Source organism: Cornus florida, unplaced genomic scaffold (genome assembly GCF_030987335.1).
Source record: "Cornus florida cultivar Cherokee Brave unplaced genomic scaffold, ASM3098733v1 CherokeeBrave_3.0.0_Hap2_Chr02, whole genome shotgun sequence".
NCBI lineage: Eukaryota > Viridiplantae > Streptophyta > Magnoliopsida > Cornales > Cornaceae > Cornus > Cornus florida.
In genome coordinates, this window is record NW_026775572.1 from 3,328,588 (window position 1) to 3,349,031 (window position 20,444).

At 37.6% G+C, this 20,444-nt stretch overlaps 2 protein-coding genes across 2 annotated transcripts; both read right to left on the reverse strand.

The window, feature by feature from the left end:
* Positions 1 to 1,929: 1,929 nt before the first annotated feature.
* Positions 1,930 to 4,134, reverse strand: LOC132293142 (cation/calcium exchanger 1). The gene has a single exon (XM_059790484.1). The coding sequence runs from the start codon at positions 3,922 to 3,924 to the stop codon at positions 2,164 to 2,166; it is 1,761 nt and encodes a 586-aa protein (XP_059646467.1). The 5' UTR covers positions 3,925 to 4,134; the 3' UTR covers positions 1,930 to 2,163.
* A 1,063-nt stretch (positions 4,135 to 5,197) lies between these two features.
* Positions 5,198 to 12,175, reverse strand: LOC132293143 (protein EMSY-LIKE 3-like). Its single transcript, XM_059790485.1, has 8 exons — positions 11,997 to 12,175; positions 11,086 to 11,285; positions 10,768 to 10,877; positions 10,367 to 10,556; positions 7,866 to 8,096; positions 5,921 to 5,992; positions 5,724 to 5,781; positions 5,198 to 5,638 (listed from the first exon to the last, which is right to left on the reverse strand). The coding sequence occupies exons 1-8, from the start codon at positions 12,022 to 12,024 to the stop codon at positions 5,538 to 5,540; spliced, it is 990 nt and encodes a 329-aa protein (XP_059646468.1). The 5' UTR covers positions 12,025 to 12,175; the 3' UTR covers positions 5,198 to 5,537.
* Positions 12,176 to 20,444: the final 8,269 nt, after the last annotated feature.

Below are 20,444 nucleotides of genomic sequence, written 5' to 3' on the forward strand. Positions count from 1 at the left end.
TGCAACTTTACAAAAAAAAAAAAAAAAAAAAAAAAAAAAGAAAAAAGAAAAAAGAAAATGATGGATGTTAATACAAATATATAAATATATATATATATATATATATATATATATACCAAAACAAAAGATGCTAATATCAAATATCTAAGAAATTAATAGAGGTTTAAAAAGTGGAATTTTATATATTTGTATTAACATCCATCATTTTCTTTTTTCTTTTTTCCTTTTTTTTTTTTTGTAAAGTTGCAATATAAGTTACTTAACCATATATTTCTCCATATTTAAGTTTTAACTACGAGAGGGGCTATCAGCTTTAAAGGACATATACCTAAAGCATGATGCATGTCTGAGTCTCTACATGCTATATATTGCAACATTACAGTGTGATGCAACACTGTAAATCCCACATTTCAGAGTCTCAAAATTTTTCGACTTGAATTTAACTTTTTATATGACGGTGATTTTTAATATTTATTTATTGTATTAATAATAAGTAAATTTTTAAATTTATCCTTGTTAAAAGATAATATGCATAGTGCTTGTTTAATCAAGTGAATGTGAAAAGGGTAGTTTGGAAATGTTATAACTTTTAAATAATAGTACATCTACTTTTGATGTGGAACATGTTTGTTTTTTATTTTATTTTTTGGTAAATAAGTGGGACATGTACTTGGAAAAATAGAAAGATGATCAAGAATTTTAGAAGGAATAATATTTTATGGTATATTTGCACTATTTTTGTGAATTTAAAGCATCGCAAATGTGTGGGCGGATCTATACAGTGATTATTTGAGATTTTTTATTTCATAAAAAAGATATATTGTATAAGTGAACAATTTTCAGTCTCATGGATTAAATACGATGAATCTGTGTAATCTGTCATCACTTTTCCTTTTTTGTTTTTTTTAGCAATGCTACACGTAGAATAAAACTTGAAATATGTATCTCGAATATAAGGTGACGCTGCCAATGAAAAAATAAATATATCCTTCATTTTAATAATATTTAAATTATAATTAAATTAAAAAAATAAATATATTCAAAATTGAACAAATGATTCTGATCATATATATACATATATAATGTTCTAATTCCACGGGTATAATGAGCATATTCAACCCCTAGTCTCTTGTTATCACAAGAGAGAACAAGAGACTATATTAAACCCCGAGAATTAGGGTAAGACTACAACAGAAAAGAGCCACGTTATAATAGAAAGTGACTTGCATATATAAATTTATATAGATAGAGTAGATAAGGTACATAAATGGGGGGTGAGCTTGTTGTAAACTTGTCAAGTGGTAGTAGGGTTCTTGTGGTTTCTGGGAGTCTTGGCTTGACTCTTACTGTCACTTCTTGCCCCCCAAAAAAAAAAATAATAATAATTAATAAAATAAGTGTGTTTTATATTTAGAGAGAGACGTAGTTAATTACCTAAAACCAGATTATTAGCTGAAATCTAGAAGGATAAAGTACTCTTATTGAGAAAAGGAAAATAATAAATAAAATAAAAATAGAGAATTAGGTAAAAGAATATCTTTCAAATGTTTTAACATGACTTAATAAGATAGGTTAACATCACATCTTATTGCTGGCAATGACGATAATTGGTTTGTAAATATTGAGCCAAGTGGAATACATCACTGCCCAAATTGAAAAGTATGCATCTCCAGCTAACAATTTCTTTTTCCTTTATTTCTTTATTTTTTGGTTGGGTACAATTACTAATTTCAGCTTTTGCTCAAACCTATTAAATCATTAATGAACAACATTAATTCAAATGATACAAGTTCTCCTCCTTATAAGAGGTCGAGTGTTCTAATCCTAACAATATTGTGGACTTGTTCTGAAGTTAGTGGACAGGTGTGGGTTTGCATAACTACCAAAAAAAAAAAATTGAAATTTGATTAATCAAAATGGAAAATGTAATGGTAATAAACAAATAATATAGATAAAATTAAATGAAGAGACCAAAGGAGTCCTCACTTGAATTGATAAACAAGCAGTATAGAATATACATATAAAAGATACAGGCTTCAATAATTTTCTTGTCTAGTGGCAATTAATGCTATCGGTGTAATAATAAAACATAGTTCTACAATCAAAAAGAGGCTCACCTCTCTTCATTTTTTTTTTTTTTTTTTTTTCCCTAGAGACTCCCCTTTAGGATTTGAAGAAGAAAGGGTCCTGAAATTGCAATATCCCAAGAACCCTAGCAAGCCTCAAAAACAGAAAGCAGAAGTATATAGCCAATAGTCCAACCCCCATAAACTTATCAAGCCTCATATTTTTCTTGGGCAAAATCACAAGTGCCCAAAGCAAGCCAGCCATCAAGAAGCCTAGAGTCTCATAGAGAGAAGGGTCAGTAGGAATCACATAAGAAGATGGATATTCAGACCATGAAGCAAAAACAAGTGACAGTCCCAACCCTATCAAAGTGTTGAACATGGGTCCAGCATAACAACCCGATATCGCGATCTGGGTCCCGTCTGGACCTCCATTTACAGCCATGGCAACATCTGCTATTAGATCTCCAACTGAGTTGCCCCAAGCTAGGACAGTGAGTCCTAGAATTGAAGGGCTTATCCCAAATATAGTCCCAAGTGAAACCAGCAGAGAAACCAATTCCTCTGCTATAATATATGTCCAAGTTATGCTCATCAAAAACCCACCTGCAAGCCAAGGAAACAAACACTTCTTTGGTGGCCTAGACCTCTTGGTGGCCATAAATGCCAAATTCCCCAAAATGATCCCTACTAACCCTGAACTCATGTAAATCACCAAGCTGGCTGATGAAGTCATGTTTTCTTTTTGGGTGTTCCAAAGGGTTGCTAACAAAATTGGAGCCAAAGTAACTGAAATAACTGCAAATGCCTTGGACCATCTTTCCTCACTAACAACAGGTATAGAGAGCCTTCTTGGCAAGTAAAGTGGGAACTCCAAAACCCATAGTAACCAACCCAAGTGAGCACAAATTGATGAATCAAGATTCAAACACCTTCTTCTTTGTTTCTGTCCAAAAGCTTCAACATCACTTTTCTCCACTAAATTGGGTTTTTCTTCATCCACACAACCCATCAATGGTGTACCCATCTCACCAAATTCATCTCCGAATACGCTCCTTGAAGAAGGGGAAACTGCAGACAGATTCACTACCCTTTCTTTCTCTCTGTAAAAGCAGTGCATGGCAGAAACCGAACATATGTAAACAAAGTAAATGGAAGCGAAACAAACTGCAACCCAAAAGTGGATTCTTCCAACAATTATGATCAACAGAAGTGAACAAAGAGAGAAGAGAAAGAACAACACATCTCTAATGAAACTAGGCTTATCAACGGTAACCTGACGAGGGGAGATTAATATACTTATAATCCCCACCACAATACAAGAAACGAAAAATGCCCCACCCAAGACACTGTTCAGGCCAACATCACCATCTCCGGATCGCGTAAACGATATGATACTTGCAAACACATCGTTTGCACCATTGCCAAGCGGAAGAAGGGTGGTACCGGCGATGGTGGGAGAGAGCTTCAAGGCTCTAGACAAGCTTTCTACTGCAGGACAGAAGTATTCTGAAGCTGTGTTGGCCAATAAATAGAATAGCAAAACAAGCCATATGAGAAGTGTAGCATAGCCTAATCCAGGCAATTGGCCACAGCTGCAATAGAAGACTTCAAGGTAGTTTATGTACCCTTTGGGTTTGCAAGCACTGTGTGAAGTCACATACGCGCACTTTACTTCATAATCAGCGTACTCGTGGATGCCGGTGCAGCCATCGCCGTTGACGGCCAGGATGGTGTTAGTTGAAGTACCCTTTGGTGGGTTGAGAACATTGGTGATGAGGTAGAAGGAAAACAGGAAGAGGAAGGTTGTGTTGAAGAAGAGAGAGAGTTTCTTGGACTGTGAGGTGAGTCTACCCATTCAAAAGAGATGCTAGAGAGGGAGGTATTGGAGGTGGTGTTGATGTTGGAAGATAATAGACTCCATGGTTTTTGAGGAGCTCTGGTTGGAGATGAGTTAAGAAGGTTGTCTTTTGGTTAACAAATTTCGGAGGATTCTCATGATGAAGGAAAGTTAATTATTGAACTATGACATAGACAACTCTATATGGACGGACTTGTAAGAAACAAATAAATTAATGTACAATATATTGTTAACAAGTTAAATCAACCGGTGTGTGGTCATATTCACCTGTGCTGCTGTAGGTAAGGAGCTTTATTTTTACTGGTGTCAAGTTGCCTGCATAAAAGAAGAAGGAAAGAAAGAGAGTCAGTTAACGTTTTTGTATATTACAACCGAAAACTATCATGATACCATGTTAATATTCCCAATTTAGGTTTTATGATATCAAAGTCAAATTGAAGTTGTAAAACATGCTGAGTATATTCGCTGATAATTTCAGTATCAGATGGCAATCTTCACCTGTGTTTCTCAAACAGTTTTAACCTTTTGCATATGTACTTTGAGTGCCAACAATCCAGGAAACTTCCTAGCAGCTCAACGGATAAATCAATCACACTGACACACACACACTAAACAGAGACACAAAATATCAAGTGCTGAACTCTAAATCTTCAACGCCATGATTTAATAACAACAAAAGATTTTGATGCATAATTCATCATATTTCGTCTAATTTTATTTAGTTACAAATAGAAATCGCAATAGGTGTTGTAATAGTATTCCAAGTAGCAATTATTTCTTCCCATCTTCTCAACAGCCAAACAGGGTATAAAAGTGGGGCTTGGAATTCCACGCATATGAAATCGCACCACTTTATACTGACATTTTTTTTTTTTATACTGACATTGATACACACACATGCACATATAAAAACAAAATAAATAATCTGTATGTATAAAACTGAGTGATGGTAAATGGATTATACCCCTAAATCAAGACACCCACCTCAAGTAGCGTCATTTAACACACCCAAAAGTTGTTGAGCTTTTACTCCTATCAAATACAACACCACATCTTCATTCCAACTTAGTCCCAACAATACTTAACCAAGAGGTGTCACCGTGTCACCAGCAGAGACCTAGCATAAAGTGTCCAGACAGACCATATTTACTACATGCCAGGTTTAAAACTATTACATAATTTGCATCAATGAGTCACCTTTCTGAAAAAAAAGAAAATACATTCTTCACAACCTGCCCATGATATACGCCATCCTTCAACTTATATATCAAACAGTCAAAACCATCTACATAGTCATCATTACATTCAATTTAGTACACAGGATGTAGCTAAGTAGTTAGAGCATATGGTCCCCAAGAAAGAACAAGAGGCAAGAAGGCATCTTTTGTTCCATCGACACAAGTTCGGCAAACTGTATTTTTTTCCTGGTAATTACATTGAGACAATCCGTTTTTATCAGTTAACCCTTAGGATCTATCATTGACAACAGCCTGAAAACAAGGGAAGATAAAACTACCAAAAATATGTTATCCATGACAAATTTACAACTAACTGGCTTCATGAGCGGATTTTTTAGTCAGCTTGCACAACTATGCAAGAGATTCTCAGACTTAATGGATCTGACCATAGAAGTTGCGTGTCACCGTTCCTTGTTCAATCCTATGGAGCTCTTCGAGGGAGTAGTGATGATGCAATTGATTGTAAGAATCATCTGCAAGATTGATAGATTCGGTCAATACAAGTTTCATGGATGAAAAAGACGGATGAAAGCCAATACATAAAAAAAATTGACTCACCTCCATCTGACACATCAGAAAGTTTCTTGAGCGCGTCAAGGATAGCTTTCTCATGCTCCTACTCCATAAACAAAAGTTCACATAGCACTAATTTAATTGGAATTTGATAGTCTAAAAGCGAGCTTTTGTTTAAAGGGTAGCATATTGTGCAAACAGTAAGGTAAGATGTGCAATGCTAAAACAGGAGTAGAAAGTACTCTGAGGATTGACTTCGCCTTCTCAATACAAACTGGGTCAGGGTCACCTCTTCCATAGACCATCCTCTCAACCTGCCATAGAGAATTAGAAAGTGTGTATGCTAGAATAGATAACTTCTTGATAAACACCTAGGGGAACTTTTTGAGAATCAACACCGTATCTCATGGGCTAAAAGCTCTCAACATGTAATTTGCCAGAGTTGAAATATTTAAGATGAGACCATAATTTCAAACAGGTTCACCCTGTGGAATGTTGGTTTTTCAAGTTAATCAATTCCAATGTCTTCATACTTTTCATATAAGCATGGAAATTGATTGAAATCAGTTGATCATGGGCATGTAGTTAATAATATGCTTCAATATTAATGGAGTTTTGAACTATAATTCTACTTCTAAAGGCAGTCCGCTTACTGGTGCAATTAATAAAATTTTCACAAGTGGACGTAGCACAAATGAATATGGTGAGATGAAAGAGTGGTAGGTAATAGACGATGAAAGCAGAATCGGTGCATCAATGCAGTGTAGGGATCAAAAAAACACAATAAATGGCTGAAACTATAGGGTAAAGTATAAACAGCCCCGTTTTATATAGAATGGACAAATACCCCCCCGTTGTTCAAAAAACCCTCTACATTTTCCAAATTGAGCAAATAAGGACATTTTGTCAATTTGAATACTGAACCTAAAATGTCCTGAAGACCCAAAAAAAAACACTGATTTCAGTTTTTAAGGGTATTTTGGGGTTTTTATATAAAAAAAAATTGGTCAAAATTGACGGTCAACAGATAGCAACGGGATTTTGCACTTTACCCGAAACTATATTATAAGGTTACATGCAATGAAGTCAAAAGAAATTATTGCAGCAACAGCAAGGGGAAAGACCAAAAGTAACATGATTGAGGTTGCATCTAAGAAACTAGAAACCCAACGATCTAATGGAAGTTGAAATGAAGATGAAGTGGTTCCTCCAACGATAACTCAGCATGAAGTATGAACTCACAATATTATTCTGAGTAAGTACACACTGATTAACATGATAGTGACTTGCTACAATAATGTGATAGTAAGATACTAGCCACTACAGCCTACAGTAACTATATCAAGGTATCATGGAATTCTTCCTATTTTTAAAATATAAATGAATAATGTTCAATAAATAAAGATAAAAATTAGACCAACTAAAGAACCCAAAACTACCACGGACGCATCCACCTAAACCTAAAGAAGATTTCTTATTTGGTTTAGGGCCTGAAGCCTTAATCTTGGGCTTCCACATGGGTATGTTTCCTAATGGCCAAGTAATTGTTAAGGCATCAGTGGTTTTCTCATAGGGTGGGATATCACACCAGCTATATGTGGAATAATACCAACTTTTATGGGGAAAAATTATGACATCAAATATCAGCTCTATTTCTACAACTGAAGGGTTAAATACAAACTTCAAACTTTCCTAACCCCAAATATTATGGCAATATATACAAAGATTAAATCATCAAATTTGATTTTTTTTTAATAAGTAAGACCCAAACGTCCCAATCAGAACTTAAATCCAGCACCTCCCAATTTGGATTAGCAGGAGATTCTACTCAAGCTAACAGCCACTAATGATGTATATATTACTAGAGTTTGGCTACACTATATCCCTCCTTGAGCCAAGAGGATACCAAGTCTTTAAGGTATAATGAATTCAAGGGTCCAAGCAATGTAAACCATCATTACATAAATACAGCAGCATAAAATACTTTCAACTGCCTTTTCCGAACCAAGAGGTGTCAGTTCAACTAGCTACTTAATTATGCGAGTAAAAAATGCCTTTACTACGATTAATAGATAATAATTAAATTAGCTACTTAATCAAATGTAACTTAGCATCATCCAACAGAAATAAAAGGTTCCCAAAATCCTAGTAACTCACAAGAATATATAAACTGAGCTCTTTCCTCACCTCATAGATAAGCTTATCTGTTGCACGTATCTCAATTTTATCAGATTTTTTCTTGAATTTGCCAACATCAGCTCTATCAAAGCCCTTCTTCAATTGAGCTTTCACTAGTCCTCTACGATTACTTACAGCTAGGACCGGAATGCCATGAACAAGGTAGTTCATAGATTGCCCAGTACTCCCAGTGGAGGGCATAGGCAGTTCTCTAGTCCATTGACCATCCATGAACTGTACCTGCGCAGTGAAGAAACTTTCAGCATTACATAAATACAAACAAATATTAGTATATATGTAACACATACAAATATTTTACAAATACTGAACAACATATTTCCAAAATCCTAGTAAAAGTATTTGAAAGCACTGCTGAAGGCATTGAACACAAATCTGAGAGAGAGAGAATACAAAATAGCTTCTTGGGTCTCAGCAGTAATGGGCCCAAAAAGTTGGCCTTTTCAGTTACATTCGCATAAAAACTATGTCAATCCTTCTGAAACAGGCCAGTGAGTCAGTGACCAACCATATTTAGGAGCTAAAGCATTGCTTCAATGCTTCAATTGGAACTTGATCCTGAAAAGGAGTGAATATCTTCCTCGTCTATCCTAAATGACAAGATTGAGGCATGAGATGGAAGGTAGTGTAATACTGACTGTCTGACTCCCAACCACAAACTAAGCCTTTACTTTAGCAGCTGTACTCAGAAAGCTCCACAAAGCCTAATATACATGCGTATCCTCCCAAATAATAATAATAATAATAGTTTACAAAGAATATTGGGAATTTTAAGTCTCATTGTCAGTCGTACTACCAATATCCTTCAGCATTCATAAATCTCAATAAAATTTAAAAAATGTATATACATAATCAAAACAAAGAATCAAACAACAGACAATAGAATCGAGATTAAACTGGCAACAATCCAGAACATAAAAAATCCAATTCAAATCCCAGAATATCTTGTAGATACCAGCTAGTTTAGTCGGGAAGGCATGTCGGTGGTAAAAACCACATGTTTGGCTTAAAATTTTTAAATGAGATTGAACGAGGTCTTTATCCCTGTCTCTGCTTGCCTGTCAAAAGAAGGATTTATATGGATATAAAGAAAAAGATAAACAGCGGATATTTATAAAAGTAAGCTCATATATTAGATATACCAGCGGTGAAACTATCATCTCAGAAATCATAATTTAGAAGTGGCCAAATGGCCCAAACTTTGGAAAACCAAGCTCTCTCTTTTCTAAAATTTTGGAGAAAGAAATACTGAGGTGCCTATGAGCAAAACTCTCTAGCATACTTTGGATACTAATCAAGCATACTGCTACAGTTATACTTGGATAAGGGCACTATTAGACATCATTCTACTCTCTGCTCACAGGTCCTGTCATGATGATCCAACATTGAGAGAGTAGTTCATTATGTTGCAAATGAAGCAGTTCACACATGACCACTCAAGGGGTGGCCGATTTGGCATATAGCCTCCAGCCATAGCCTCCAGCCATATCCCATAGGTCTCATGTTCAAATCCGAGGCTTCAAACCTATATCCCGGTCTTACCTAATGACCGTGGTTTGTGGGTGGTTGCAGGTATCAAAAGGATTAAGCACACTGGGGACACCCTCCATTACCAAAAACAAAAAAAGGAGGACGAGGAGGAGGAGGAGGAGTAATATGGATTCCGAAGTGAGCCGCATGAAACAAAAATTAAATAAAGAAAGAAAAATATGTAGAAATAATATTTGTCAGATTATTTCACCTAAAAAAGGGTTTTGTTTCTTGAACTAATCAATCTATTTTATATTTCAAATACAATTAGTTGCTTGAAAAATTATACCACAATTTAAGGGGGAGCAAGGTTCACCACATAGCCTTTTTTGCAGTCTCTCTTTTTTTTTTTCTTTTTTCTAAATGTGCTACTCTCCCCAAATCTGTAGCAAGCTCAAGAGACATAAGAAGGAACAAAAAAAGATAGAACGTTTAAGTCACAGAGATGTATGTTTTTCTGTTCTTTTTATGTTCTGTTTTGTTTTTTTTATATGGTCACCAAGCTGTGCATCTTATTGTCAGAAGTTTCAAAAAAACTGCTTCTACAGAGAGAAATGGTTCCATGCCAGTGAACTCAAAAATCTGATTGCAAAAATCCCATCATGTTTCCCAACATTTGGCCAGCTTTTTACTCATATATGAAGCATGACAGCATGAGCGCCCCTTTCCTGCTATTTTATGACAATAAGGAGCCCAACCTCACTTTTTAGTTTCTATTGAATAAGAGGATGTGAAGTATGGACATTTTTTACTATTTTCTTTCATATCTGCCAAGGAAAGTTCTCTGAATGTATGGAGTTGCTCTAAATCTATCACGACATAGCTACCACCTGCTTTATACTACACAGTGGACTCATGTTTTAAAAGTTCTCTGATGTACATATAGCAATTCTACCATACATATCTGAAGTAAATAAATACATTACAATAATGCTTCTTGATATTGTTTTATTTGTACTTACTGGAAGCGAAGAAGGTATAGATGCTGAAGTGCTTTGACCATGCGAAACATACTTCTGTAACGAAGCAGCAGCATGGGAAGTCTTCGATATCTTGTGGGCAACATTACCCAGTGAGCTAGAAATGTAGCCAGGAGCATTCATTTTACTGGAGACTGATTCTTGAGCATGGGAGGTACCTTTCCGCCATTCCCTATGTCAAACAAACAAAGAGTAGTTAAAACATAAAATATTGTTCACATGCTCGGAATCCATAACTAATTCAGGCAGATGAATCAAAAGAATAATAACATACACAAACATATGAGCACGCACAAAGAAATACAATATTGATTATTGTAAAACCCCCACTCCAAACAAAAAAGAATATGCACACATATATAATGAAGTAGCACTATAGCCACCTTATTATTCTAACAGACTCGTCTGAATCAATTCTTGCAAGGAGTTTTTGATGTTCATGATCTGCAACATTAAGCTCTTTTCGCAGCTCAGTTAGAAGCCCCTCTTTCCCCTGTAATTACAAAATGAATTAATTGGACAATTAGGATGAAAACTACGAAATGAGACACTCTCAACAGCAAACCCACATAAGAGATGCAAAATAACCATACAAGTAGAAACCAGGAGTGGCATATTTTGGGAGTTCTACAGCAAAACTGTTTAGATAATAAAAGTTTTTTTTCTTGGTAATTAAAAGAATAATAATAATATGAGTTTACCCACGAAAGAACATCAGATTGAGTAATGAAAGCCCTCAAGACGGCCCCATATGCCTCAATCTCGATACAGTGAATTTTAGAATTCACATCCATTGCATCCATTCCATGAGATTCTGTTCTTAGAGTCATCCTCCCATTCATGTGAGAATGAACCCACAAGGAATTGTTGATGTGTTGCAATGGCAAATTTATATGAGCTCCTGTCAAACGTGAAATTTAAGTGATTACGAATTTTGAAACAACGAAAAAAAAAAATGAAAACAAAGTACACTAAGAGAAACCATCTTTTAAAGTCTTTAAGCAAACAATAGAGTATAACAATATCATTCAATTAAATAAAAAAGTCCTAATAAATTATTAGAAACTCCCACCCGGCCACCCCCTTATGATCCAGTTACATATTAAAGTGGGTTCTTTATAAAATAATACTTTTATATGATATATTTTATACACATTAAACAAACAAAACAACAACAAAAAAAAAAAAAAAAATCCCTTAGAGGGTTCATTCTACCTGTTATTTCTATTTCTGCGAATCTCTGTCCGAAGTTCTCTTTCTTTTCGTCAACTTAAGAATGTCATTGAACGAAATTTCACTGTTGTAATCAATCCCTCTCATTAAACCTCTCTAAAACCCAAAATAAGAGTACAAAAACCTTACTCCACAAAGTACTTTCTCGAGCTTCTAAAAGACATAACATACCTATGGTATCTACAGAAGAAGATCTCGACTCTCTCTCTCTCTATATGTATATAAATATCGTATCAACGCATTCATTAAGAACAATATGTATACGGTAAATCCAAAATCTGGTGCCGCTATTGAGCATAAAAACCATTAAATTTCAAAAGAAAGGGAAAAAAAAAATACATGAGAGAGGAATAAGGTGAGGAAAGTGATGAAAGATTACCAATGCCGTCGTGATTAGTGAAATCCATGGGAACAGCAGTGCCTCTCCGGTGATCTAATCCCGGAAACTCACGGCCGGAACATCAACATTTCCTTGGATTTGCTTTTCCACTTTACTCATTTCCACTATGGGGAGTCGGTGAAAAGGCAAACCTTCTTTGCGTTTCCCTCGCTGCGTTTTTTTTTTTCTGTTAATTAATTTATTTATTGTTATTATTATTATTTTCTTTTTCTCGACAAAAAATAAAAATAAACTCATTATTCGGAAAAATAAAAAGATAAAAAAAATTCTTCTACTCTAATTTATAAAAGCCCTTTTTTTTTTTGTAAGATTTTTAAATAATTTATATAATGAAATGATGTGATTATTGTGTGTTAAAAAACTTTTTAAAAAATAATTTTTCCATTTATTTAAAATAAAATATAATGATATTCAGGGAAATAAAATAAAATATAATGATGATACTAGGGAAAATAAAATATAATATAATGATATATTTTCATAAAGTTTGAAGAAAATACAGATTTGCCATAAAGTTTCAAGAATATATTTTTGTAATTACAACAAGCAAATCGTCTTGGTTTATTTATTTAATTATTTGGGTCAAGTACATAAAAATACCTTTAGTGTATAGCCCACCTAGTACTTTCGCCCTTTATTTTTGAAATATTGTGCGAAAACACTCCAAATAAAAATTTGACATAAAATAATGTAGTATTATTTGTATTGCCCTTTCAGTTTTTCGAAAATGTCCAAGAAGTGGTGTATGCTAATAATTTCATAATATAGGAGCATTGTATTCATATTTAATCCACTTTTAAGGATTTTTTCTTACCTTTTTAAATAAAAAAAAATAACAAATTTCTCTCTATATATTTCCCTTGAAAGTATAATATCCCTTTTCAGTTGAGAGTTATACACTTGTACATTTCCTAAGACTTAACGCCACACGTAAGTTAATAAGTTATAATATATGTAAGTTATAATATATATATATATCAACAAAAATATTTGTTCTCACATAATCCGGAGTATATCACGTTAAATGAAAATCTCAATTCTTTTTATAATTATAAAAAATAACAATTATTCACAATTGAAATTTAATATAATTATCATTTTTCATTAAATATGTAATTAAAAAATTAAATTAAAGATATTTATTGGTTATATATATGCACACACAATATACATTTAATTTTTTAAACTTTACAATTTGCAATATATTTTTATATATATGCACACACAATATACATTTAATTTTTTAAACTTTACAATTTGCAATATATTTTCACAAATATATATATATATATAATTCTTTATATAGCAAAAAAATAAGTTTCGAATTCAAAACAATAATAATTTTTAGAATAAAGTGCAGAAAATATCTCCTATAGTATGTTTAGAGTACGTAACACACTCCTCGTATACTAAACAATGTCATTTCACTTTGTATCCATTTTCTTCATTTCACAAAATGTTTATTTTTAAATAATATGTAAAATGTGTATATAAAGATAATTTAGGCAAATTATATATATCAATGTATCAGGGACTTATTTGTACAAATTGAAACTTTATGAATGTTTTCTACATATAATACTATAGTAGTGTTTTACTACTTTACCCATGCATGTTTTTTGTCAAATGAACAGAAAATTTATCACACTTTCTGTTTTTTTAAATCTTTAAACTTTGACTGTATTAATAGGTATGTTAGGATTAATTTTTTCATATATTTGATTTTATATTAAATATCATCATATATTTTTCATAATTAAAATCTATCAAGCTTGCAATGATTAAATATTTTTTTTTTTTCCAACATAAATTATGTGACAAAATAGAGATGACTTTTCGAGCCTACCATAAATTATTTTCAACCAAATTATTTTTCAACCATTTGCAGCCTAGCTCAGGAGCAATTTAATATCTTCGTTCAAAATTGTGACAAAACATTAGCAATATAAAAACAGTTGCAGCGCTTAAGTATTTACACCCCTATTTTATCGCCAACCATTCACCCATCACCAGTTTCAACCGAAACCGCGCCGACATGAATTAATCTACTGCTTCTGCTTCCTCATCTTTAATTTCTTAAAAAAAAAAAAAAAAAAAACCAGCGCGCAGTTGTATCTAATCATAGAAAAAGAAAAATAGCTTTCTCCTTTCTCTCTCTACTACTTTCTCAGCCTACAAGCTATGCTTGAAAAAGTTTGTTTGATTAGGTTATATGTATATATAATGAACCCATCACCAGATTCACCACAACGTTAATTTTGTTAGAGAGACATTTTATTGCTGAAGATGAGATACAAATTGGGTCCAAACTCTTACCCTCATCTTGATCATATGTGTGTATACATATATATATATATATTTAATCTTGAATTTTTTCATTGTTTTTCAAACAAATTTGCTTTCAAAACTATCAAAACTCATAATTTTTTATCAAGGTGGTGATTTTCCCGCAAGAATTGATCATCGTCGGAACCGAAATAGATGGGGATGAAGAAGTAGGTGATGTATGTTGGAAAGAGAGAGAGAGAGTAGAGAGAGAATGGGAGGAGAAATAATCAATATTTTTTTATTGCTTACATGTAGGGTTTTTTTATAAAAAATTAGTCAAAATTAATGATTAGGGGACAATTTGCTCGAGGGATTATATATGCACATAATTATTAGGGTAATTTCTACTCACAGGTTTGAGTCGATACTATTCAGCGGTCAACGCATTAATTTATATCTACATCTCCTGTGTAGGGATATCAATTTTTACCGCCCCGTCGGGGCCCCGCCCCATTCCGCCCCGTTAATAACGGATATGTGAACACTTATTATACCGTTGGGGCGGACATGGATACAAATTTTGTACCCGTCGAGGGTCACGGGGCGGGTAAGGGTTCAATATACATATCCTAGGGGCCCCGCCCCGCCCCGCCCCGCATATAACTATATTTAATATATATATATATATATATATATATATATAAGTTATTTTAGCGGCTTACCCAACCCATCTCTTACAATCCTAATTTGGGATGTAAACTTAGTATTAAATTTGCTTTTGTTTTGGTTATGGTGGAAGTTGGAGCTTAGAATTTCTTGTGATTTGGTTGTATTAAATTTTTATTTTTGTTTATTATTGAGGAGGCCCTGGATGACATGGGCCAGGTCCGACTCGCAAAACACAACCTTCAGTCCGAACAGCTGGGTCAGCCCATAAAAAGACACTGCCATATGGGCCGAGCGGGAGTAAGCCCATCAAGAGTGACCAGGGCTTACTGAGGAATAGGCCCAGGTCCAGCAATTAGTAAATATCTTGTAAATATCTTGTAAATATCTATAAATAGGAGTTGGAATGAAGAGGAGGAGGATCTTGATTCGGGTTGAGGTGTAAGAATTCTAGAGAGAGAAAGAATAGAAGGAGTTTCTTGCATCTTCAATTGGCGCCGTCTGTGGGAAACGCAGAAAAGTTTGGTTGATCAATGAGGAGGATCGAATGGATTCAAACCAATTCGGTTGATCGAGACTCGATCTTGCGGATTTGAATCCAGATCTGAGCGATTGTGACCTACTCTGGAGGAATTACGATTCTTGAAGCTTTGGCAGGAGTGACTTCAGATCTACGCAACCGCGAGTTGCTCGATTGTGACAGGATCTGACGGATTTAGAGTCCAGGCAATTCAGATCTTGTAAACAGTGAGCATAATTCGGAGAATTAGAAGCCAGATCTAAAAATTCCTACTCACGAAGCTTAGATCTACTCGCGAGCTTGAGATTAATGCCTTTACTCCGTTCGGGAATAATGATAGGTGAAAGCTCCAATCCGATGGAGGCTGTCCAGCAAACAAAGCTTGAAGAGTTGATGAATTTGATTGAAGCTCTCAGAAAAGAAAATGCAGAATTGAAAGCTGGATTGCAGCATCGGCAAATACCCGCAGTCTCGCATCCGCTTCCGGTCGGAGAAGGAGGTGTTCCATCTAGTATCGCGCATCAAGGCGATCAGAACGAGAACAATCAGTCAGCTCACCACCGTGATGAAAGGATGATGGACAATTCGCCGCCAAATGTTCGTCGAGTTGAAGATCACGAAGGCTCGACTCACGTTGATCCGCAGCGGGAAAGGTTTGACCGAGAGGAAGTGATGGAGGTAGATCGCCGTCGAGTAGCGTCGCCTTGGCAGAGAGAGTTCATAGAGGAACGGTCGTTCGATCCGTCTTACCGGCCCTCCATGGTTACTGTCACTCATCACGGTTCGGAGGGCAGAACCGTAACTCACAGAGCTACCGCCGGACTCCAGAGAGAGAATGAAGCTCTCCGATCCGCAGCTCGGACGGTGGATTCACCATTCACCGACGAGATCTTGAATGCGCCGCATCCAAGGAAGTTTGCTATGCCAGTCTTTATTCTGTTTGACGGAACAACCGATCCGATCGATCATGTGTATCATATCCAGTTGAAAATGGCCCTGAACACGGAAAACGACTCTTTAATGTGCAAATGCTTCCCTACAAGTTTGGCCGGACCGGCGCTCAGCTGGTTCAAAAACTTGCCTAGGAGCTCCATTGGCAGTTTCAGGGACCTGTGCGATCGGTTCATAAGCCAGTACTACGGGAACAAACGCCCGCCGAAGGACATCTCGAGCCTGTTCACGATGCGGCAACACAAGGATGAACGGCTCCAGGCCTATCTTACCAGGTTTAATCTCACTAAGAGTATGGTAATCGAATGCCATCCTACTACGGCAGTTCAAGCCTTCAAGTTAGCCATGACACGCGGAACTCCGTTTCACACCAGTCTGGTAGTGAATACGCCAGCTACCATGGACGAACTCAATGAGAGAGCCGATGGCTTTGTGCGCCTCGAAGAAGAGGAGGCAGCTAATGCTCGGACAACGTCGCTTGTGTCGACCGAGGAAAAGTCCAAGGCAAAGATCAGGCAGAAGCAGGCTCAGCCGCAACGTCAGACCACTTGGAAGGCCGAAAAAAGGTCCAGGGAGGAAGAGTTGATTACTCCGCTGAAGGTCACTCTGGCGAGGTTATATCAGGAGAACAAGGACAAGTTTCATCCACCACTGCCAATTAGACAACCCCTCGAACAGAGGGATCAAACTAAACATTGTGCTTTTCATTCTGATTTCGGACATCAGACTAACGAATGCAGGAACCTGAGGAGGCAAGTGGAGATGTTGATAGCTAGAGGGGAGTTTGCGAGTTATGTTCAAGGCTCGGCGATGGAGCAGAATCGACCAGTGGAACAAATAAAAAGGAGTCATAAACAAAGCTCCCACAATTCGCAACCAGTTCGTATAATCAATGCTATCCATGGTCGACCCGAGCCTAGTGAAGAGCCAGATGAGCTGCTACGGGTGCGCCTGCGGCAGGCACAGATGAAGAAAAGGGTCGGCAATGTGACAACTCTACACCAACAGAGCCCGTCAATGCAGATAAAGTTCGACTGGACAGACCTGCAGCGTGTCCAACTGCCTCATGACGACCCGTTGGTAGTCAGTTTGACAGTGGCAGAGTGCTTGGTGCGCAGAGTTCTGATCGATCCTGGGAGCAGTGCGAATGTTATGCCAAGGGACACATTTGACAGGCTCGACATTAAACCAGAGAGGCTCAAGCCCACCGGAAATCCCTTATTAGGGTTCGATGGGAAGAGGGTGGAACCCGTCGGGATGGTGGAAGTAGAAGTTCAAGCTGCAGAGCGAGCTCTTATGGAAACTTTTGTGGTTGTGGAAATTCACCCCTCGTATAATCTCCTGATGGGAAGAGGATGGATTCACAGAGTCCGAGGTGTACCCTCAACTCTGCATCAGGTCATGAGGTGCCTCGGGCCCGATGGAGATAAAGTGATAGACATTCGGGGGGATCAGGTCGCAGCCAAAGAGTGTTATTCCGTCACACTAAAGCATGCAGGGAAGGGAAAGGCGCCCGTCCGGTCGACAAGCCCCAGATAGCAATTACAGGAACCTCCACTCGAGCAGAATAGGGTGGAGGAGTCAGCCGACTTGACCGAGGAGCCCCTTCTGGATGTGCAGATCGATCAGTCCAGGCCAGAACGAACTACCAGAGTGGGTATAAGACTGACCAGAGAAGAGCAGCAAGAGCTAGTGGATTTCTTATCCCACAATGTCGACGTATTTGCATGGAGTCATCTCGACATGCCTGGAATTAGTCCTTCCGTCTCCTGTCATTCCCTGAATGTCAATCCTAATTTCAAACCAGTGAAACAGAAGCAGCGAAGATTTGCTCCAGAACGTAATCAGATCATAACGGAAGAAGTTGATAGGCTGCTTGATGCGGGATTTATCAGAGAGGTGCACTACCCTGAGTGGTTGTCCAACGTCGTTGTGGTGCAGAAGAAAAATGGGAAATGGCGCGTATGCATTGATTTCACCAATTTAAACAAAGCCTGCCCGAAGGACAGTTTCCCGTTGCCTAAGATTGATCAAATGGTGGATGCCACCACGGGGTATGAGCGTTTAACCTTTCTGGACGCATATTCAGGTTATAATCAGATTCCTATGGACCCCGCAGATGAAGAAAAAACTTCTTTTGTCACCGAGCGAGGAACGTACTGCTACAAGGTTATGCCTTTTGGATTAAAGAATGCGGGAGCAACTTATCAACGACTTGTCAGCAAAGTTTTTAAGAATCAAATGGGTAAGATTGTCGAAGCCTATATTGATGACATGGTGGTGAAAAGCAGAAAAAAGGATGATCATCTGAAGCATCTGCAAGATGTATTTGATGTACTAAAGCGATATGGGATGAGGCTCAATCCGACCAAGTGCTCGTTCGGTGTGAGTTCCGGGCAGTTCCTGGGACACGTGGTCAACCGCAGGGGCATCGAAGTTAGCCCCGCTCAAGCAGAGGCTTTGATTAAGAATGCCGAGCCAAAGACGATCAGAGAGGTGCAAGCCCTAACAGGACGAATAGCTGCATTAAGTCGATTTATTTCAAAGTTGTCAGACCACTGCAAACCATTCTTTGACACGATTCGGAGCCATGGAAGGCAGGTCTGGGGGGATGAGCAACGACAGGCATTGACTCATTTGAAGCAATATATGCAGAATCCGCCAGTCCTGTCAGCCCCAGAACCGGAAGAAAAGTTATTTCTATATCTTGGAGTATCTGGTGTCGCGACGAGTGCCGTTCTGATTCGTTGCAAGGAAGGGGTGCAATACCCAGTATTTTATGTAAGCAAGACACTGATGGAGGCAGAAAAAAGATACTCAAAGGCCGAACGGGTGGTACTTGCACTTGTAAATGCAAAAAGAAAGTTAAGGCATTATTTTGAATCCCACCCCATAGTTGTTCTAACAACTTTCCCAATCAGAACGCTCATGCACAAGCCAGAGCTCTCGGGCAGAATGACAAAGTGGGCCATAGAGTTGAGTTCATTTGACATAACGTACGAGCCGAGAACAGCTATTAAAGGGCAAGCGGTGGCCGATTTCCTACTAGAATGTGATGCCGAAGATACGGAAGAGGACATTAGAAGCGGCTCTTGGAAACTTTTTGTGGATGGCTCCTCTAACCCGACGGGGGCTGGGATTGGGATCAAACTGCAAACCCCAGAAGGTACTTCCTTGAGCCAAGCACTCAGACTTGAGTTCCGAGCCACCAATAATGAAGCGGAATACGAGGCGTTGCTAAATGGATTAAAGTTGGCCAAAGAGCTACAGATCAAAAGTTTGACAGTGTATAGTGACTCGCAGCTGATTGTTCGGCAGGTAAATGGTGAGTACGCAACCAAGGATGACATGATGGGGGCATATCGTTCTGCCGTTCTGCGTAGAGCCAAGGACTTTGCAAAGATTGAATTCATACAGTTGCCGAGGGAACAGAATGCAGATGCAGACCGTTTAGCATGCAGTGCTTCAAGTTGTGGTGAAACATTGGCGAGGGTGATTCCAGTGGGAATAGTGACCCAGCCGTCCATTTTCGAAGAACCGATGGTCTCGGACCCTTGGCAAGTCAACGTCATACCGTATGAACCGAGTTGGATTGACCCAATCATTACCTATATTCGAGATGGCGTTTTGCCTATGCAAAGGGATGAAGCTAGGAAACTCAAAAAGAATGCTGCCAAGTACGCCATCGTGCGGAACCAGCTGTACAGAAGGTCCTATTCTGGCCCGTACTTGAAATGTGTCACCCCCGCGGAATCGCAGCAGGTATTGCGAGCTATTCATGAGGGTGTGTGTGGCAATCATTCTGGGGGAAGATCGTTAGCGCATAAAGCAATGACACAAGGGTATTTTTGGCCAAACATGTCAAGAGATGCGGAGGAGTTCTCTCGAAGGTGCGATAAGTGCCAACGATATGGACCAATGATCCACCAACCACCTGAAGAATTGCACGTAATGGCCTCGCCGTGGCCTTTCGCGCAATGGGGGATGGATGTGGTCGGTCCTCTGCCAACTGCAAGAGCTCA

Excerpts from the sequence above, each read along its gene's own strand:
- LOC132293142 (XM_059790484.1), bottom strand. The coding sequence starts at position 3,924 with ATGGGTAGACTCACCTCACAGTCCAAGAAACTCTCTCTCTTCTTCAAC.
- LOC132293143 (XM_059790485.1), bottom strand. The coding sequence starts at position 12,024 with ATGGATTTCACTAATCACGACGGCATTG. Across the intron at positions 10,878-11,085 it reads AATCTGATGTTCTTTCGTGG|GGGAAAGAGGGGCTTCTAAC; the intron begins GTAAACTCATAT and ends TTGTAATTACAG. Across the intron at positions 8,097-10,366 it reads CTATACCTTCTTCGCTTCCA|GTACAGTTCATGGATGGTCA; the intron begins GTAAGTACAAAT and ends TTCACTGCGCAG.